Source organism: Etheostoma spectabile, chromosome 6 (assembly GCF_008692095.1).
Source record: "Etheostoma spectabile isolate EspeVRDwgs_2016 chromosome 6, UIUC_Espe_1.0, whole genome shotgun sequence".
Taxonomy (NCBI): domain Eukaryota; kingdom Metazoa; phylum Chordata; class Actinopteri; order Perciformes; family Percidae; genus Etheostoma; species Etheostoma spectabile.
Genome location: NC_045738.1, coordinates 21,371,100 through 21,375,843, shown reverse-complemented (window position 1 = coordinate 21,375,843; position 4,744 = coordinate 21,371,100). Strand labels below are relative to the sequence as shown.

The 4,744-nt window shown below is 40.4% G+C and overlaps 1 protein-coding gene across 3 annotated transcripts in view; it reads left to right on the top strand.

Annotated features, from left to right (window-relative positions):
* LOC116690653 (grainyhead-like protein 2 homolog) overlaps positions 1 to 4,744 on the top strand; it is a 20,376-nt gene that overhangs the window by 12,890 nt on the left and 2,742 nt on the right. For 2 of the 3 annotated variants that reach the window (XM_032517741.1, XM_032517743.1), the window contains exons 9-15: positions 578 to 635; positions 1,242 to 1,381; positions 1,500 to 1,537; positions 2,832 to 2,923; positions 3,014 to 3,099; positions 3,278 to 3,342; positions 4,159 to 4,724. In XM_032517741.1, coding sequence (XP_032373632.1) covers positions 578 to 635; positions 1,242 to 1,381; positions 1,500 to 1,537; positions 2,832 to 2,923; positions 3,014 to 3,099; positions 3,278 to 3,342; positions 4,159 to 4,273 — 594 coding nt within the window. In that variant the 3' untranslated portion in view covers positions 4,274 to 4,724. The remainder of the gene's footprint in view (positions 1 to 577; positions 636 to 1,241; positions 1,382 to 1,499; positions 1,538 to 2,831; positions 2,924 to 3,013; positions 3,100 to 3,277; positions 3,343 to 4,158; positions 4,725 to 4,744) is intronic. The other variant, XM_032517742.1, reaches the window with a different exon arrangement.

Here is a 4,744-nt window from a genome sequence, read left to right as displayed (position 1 = left end):
TGTTGATGGATAATCACAGACTGGAATATGTCAACTTTTACTCAATACTATTTTAAAAATACTTCAATTTGTTTGTCTAATGCTATAAAACTGAATAAGACGCCCCAAAATGAATGAAAGTAGAGATTTGTGCTTGCCAAAGAGTGTTGTGTGGAATCAATCATGTTACTTTGGGTAGTTAAAAAGAACATTGATATAGGAAAACGGGTCGATTTGACCCAAGAACAACATGAGGGTTAAAAGATATACATTTTTTTTCTTTCTCTTAACACATTCTGTGGTTTCTGACCACCCCTGTGGTCCTAAAAAGTCTAATTCATAAATCTATGCATACTGAAATGTTTTTTTTTTAATTCTGTGATGTAGTTTTTTTCTTACGCCTGTCCAAATACAGTATAATTTACTGTATATGTAAAGACTATTATTACTCCGGGTTGCTTTTATTCAATTTGAAAACATTTATTTACTTTGAAAGTACTTTTGTGACTCTACATGTTGTTGTACTTGTATGTGTGATATAGCTCCTAAGTTTCTTTCTCAAAGGTCTTAAAAATGAGACCCTGTGTGTGTTTCTTAGGGCGCTGAGAGGAAGCTCCGTGATGAGGAGAAGAAGCAGCTCAGGAAGAGGGTAAAAGGTCAAAACATTTTTTATTCTTTCTTCTTCAGTTTGGCTAAATATAAATTTCTAGGGCTGAGTATCGTTCAAAAATGTCCGATACTGTGACTTTGATACCGGTTCCTAAACTATACTTTTTTTTTTTTTTAGTACATTCCAGCTTTTATAAAACAAAGAAATTGCATTACACACATTACAGCAAAATCTTTTTTTATATTAGCATTAACATTATCACATTAATGTTCTTCAGCATTATTAGATCTTGGTAGAAGCATGCTGCCTTCTTATTGGCTCTCAGACTCTGATGAGATTCACTCCTTAGGGATTCAAATTTGGCATTGAATGGCATTTTTTGATATTCAATACTTTAGAGGTGATTTGGTCGGTGCCTAAAAAGAATTGAATTTGGTACCCAGCCCTATAAATTATACATATACTTGACTTTTGTGAACCGAAATAATCCACTGAAAAGGTTACTAAGCACTGTCCAGGAAACTATAAAATGTTATAGAAGAGGTCAGCAGAAGACTGAAAAATCCAGGGAAATGAAATCAAACTGGATCGAATCTGTACTTGGAATGGTTGCCTAGCAACAGATGTTGAGTTCACCCTCTCTCTGGATTAGGGAAACATTGCAGTTTGGGGCAGACGCCCCCCGTCAAGAGGGCTGATAACACGCTGTTCAAAACAATGGTAGACCTGGACGCCCAGCCTGTGCTCTTCATTCCTGACGTCCACTTTGGAAACCTGCAGAGAGCCGGGCAGGTGATGGACGGACACACACACACACACACACACACACACACACACACACACACACACACACACAGGAAATGTGCAGTCCTGCAGTGTACCTCATGTTGCCTTTTTCCTCCATTTGCAGGTGTTTGCTTTCAACACTGAAGAGGTGGACAGAGATGGGTGAGGATCATACGGTTATTATACATACCTCTCTCTAGTTCAGGGTCTTCAGTGGTTTTTAGGCCAAGACGCCTTAGCTTGCAAAGAGACAGAGCAGTTACCCTTTACTGTATGTTTTGTATAAAATGAGTTGCTTATTAAACTGGACCTACAATAACATTAGGGGCGCCTAAAGCCTCTACCATACAGTACCTTTTGTACGGTGCTACAATACTAAGATATTAATAAAATTGCTGGTATATTGGGGGTGTGGTGTGTGTGTGTGTGTGGTGTGTTGTGTGTGTGTGTGTGTGGGTGTGTGTGTGTGTGTGTGTGTGGTGTTGTTTGTGTGTGTGTGGTGGGTGGTGTGTGTGTGTGTGTGGTTTGTGTGGTGTGTGTGTGTGGTGTGTGTGTGTTGTGTGTGTGGTGTGTGTGTGGTGTGTGTGTGTTTGTGTGTGTGTGTTGGTGTGTGTGGTGTGTGTTGTGGTGTGTGTTGTGTGTGGTGTGTGGTGTGTGTGTGTGTGTGTGTTAGCTAGTGTATGAGGTGTGTGTGTGTGTGTGTTACAACGTGTGTATGATGTGTGTGTGTGTGTGTGGTGTACATACGTGTGTATGAGTGTGTTGTGTGTGTGTGTTTGTTACTACGTGTGTATGAGTGTGTGGTGTGTGTGTGGTGTTACTACGTGTGTATGAGTGTGTTTGTGGTGTGAGTGTGTGTGTGTGTTACATACGTGTGTATGAGTGGTGTGTGTGTGTGTTACATACGTGTGTATAAGTGTGTTTAGTGTGTTGTGTGTGTGTTCATACGTGTGTATGATGTGTTGTGTGTGTGTGTGTGTGTGTGTGTGTATACTACGTGTGTATGAGTGTGTGTGTATGTATATATGTGTATGTGTGTTAAAATGTGCCACAGCAAATCCTTGAGCTTAACTGTGTCTGTACCTATAGGCCAGTACGCCTATCATCAATGTTAGGTACATTAAGAAAAGGTTTATCTTTTATTAATAATATGTGGGATTCATGGTATTGTATGTATTCAGACATCTGAGGACCCCCTAGGGGTCCCGGACCCCCTGTTAAAGATCTCTGCAATGCGCATCAGTAGTGATCTCTCCATGTTGAAAATACCACGGGCCGATGTTTTTGGAAGGACTGCTAAATGCATTTTGGGTTATTTAGCTCTTTTGAACTCCAGATGAGACCTTAAAGAACATAAAAAGAAAGAAGTTTGCTCTTTGATGTTTGCGGTTAAATGAAACCTTTAAGATGATTGTGTGTGTGTGTGTGTGTGTGTGTGTGTGTGTGTGTGTGTCAGAAGTGTTCTGGTGAAAAGGATGTCACATGTCGCTGAGGAAGATGTCTGTCCACCTCAGCCCAAAAAGTCCAAAGTGGAACTGGAAAGGAAAGGTTAGTAAATGTAGCTTTTTCCTCATTACCCATTTGGTTCTTATACCTTATTATTTAACTGAATGAATGCTCTCTATTCCACGCCATCAGTCCTGCTGTATGTGAGGAAGGAGTGTGATGAAGTGTTTGACGCCTTAATGCTGTACACCCCAACCCTAAAAGCATTGATGGAGGCAGTGAGTATTTATGAAGTATTAATAATGTTTGAGCTACTTTAGGCTGAACAGTAAGACTAACACATAACACCCATTCCACTAGACAGGATTAGTCAACACCAGATCATTTATACAATTCTTTTGAAAGAGTGGGCCTCATGCTGCTTCAATGTGTTGAAAATGCACTGTTTCGTCACAGATCTCAGAGAAATATGCAGTCCCTGTCGACAAGATGGCCAAAGTTTACCAAAAAAGCAAGAAAGGGTGAGTGAGTCAAACTATTGAGTGTGAAGCGTACTCAGCCTCTGTGAAGCTGCACAGTGGTGTTCTAGCTAATCTACGTTTAGTAGGTGTAACGTTTACCACGGTCACCATCTTACTTTTGTAACATTTGCTAATTAGCTCTGAACACAAAGGAGAGTATATGCGACACAGGTATATGCTCCCAGGTTCTTTATTATCCCCAGCTTAATATCCTCTTAATGTGACACATTAGGAGACCTTTTTTTTTTTTTATAAAGGGTTTTATGTTCATAACAATGTGTTTTCCCTATGTTCAATGTAAGTTTCCCTGTGTCAATGTGTCGAAATCACCCACCTACAGCTTAAAGCCTACTAATACATTATATAGACCCATGCCCTCAAATTTGCGTTCTTGACTTATATCTATGACAATATATCAGTATATATGATATATCAATATATCCACTGAGCAGATTTTTACTTTCCATGTCCTTTCATTCTTTTACGAATTGAAATGACCAATCTCTTACAATGTTAGTTTATATCAAGAACTCAGAACCCTAGCAACATAGGGATGACCCTAACAAAAGGTACAGCTGAGGCTGCTGGGAATTACTTTTGCAGATATTTGGTTTTCTCTATCTCTGTCTGAAGCTAATTTCACAGCAATCCATCCAACAGGTGCCGAGACAATTTACCCCAAACCAGGCTTCAGGCAGGGAGGGGCTATGTAGTTCATGTTGTAAAGTTTATGTTGTTTCAAAAAACAAATAAAGTGTTCATCATCTAAAAGTAACCAGGGCGCTCTGGTGTGTTCATGTGTTCGTTCGTCCTCAGGGTCCTGGTGAACATGGACGACAACATCATCCAGCACTACTCCAACGAGGACACCTTCATCCTGGCTATCGAGAGCTGTGCACAATCCTTACGTGTCACTCTGTCAGAAATCTGACGGTTGCTACCCACAGCACTTTATCCAGCACAGTCACCATATTGACGCTTTAGCCATGCCATGGGTAGCAGTTATGAACATTTACTGGCAGTATTAGATGGTGGCGGCACCAAAATGTGTTCCTTGAGGCCTACGTCTGGCCTAAATACAGTAGGCGTCTCAGTTTGTTGTCCTGCATGGATCATTGGCTAAACTCCATCCCCCGGACAACGTATACATCCACCTCACCTGCTGCAGAACCTGTTTACTACACATCCTGCTGTGGGAGGATTTCTTTCTTTAGGAACACGGGCTTCAATTTGAAAATGTATGAAAGTGTCCAGATTAGGAAATTAAATAATAATGAACTTCTTAATACGTTGGTGTGCCAGAAAAGAAGTCTTTATCCAAGGTAACACAAAGCATCCAGCCAGCTTGCTGTGCTTTCACAGGAAGAACACAGTATGTAGTAGTAGTAGTAGTAGTAGTAGT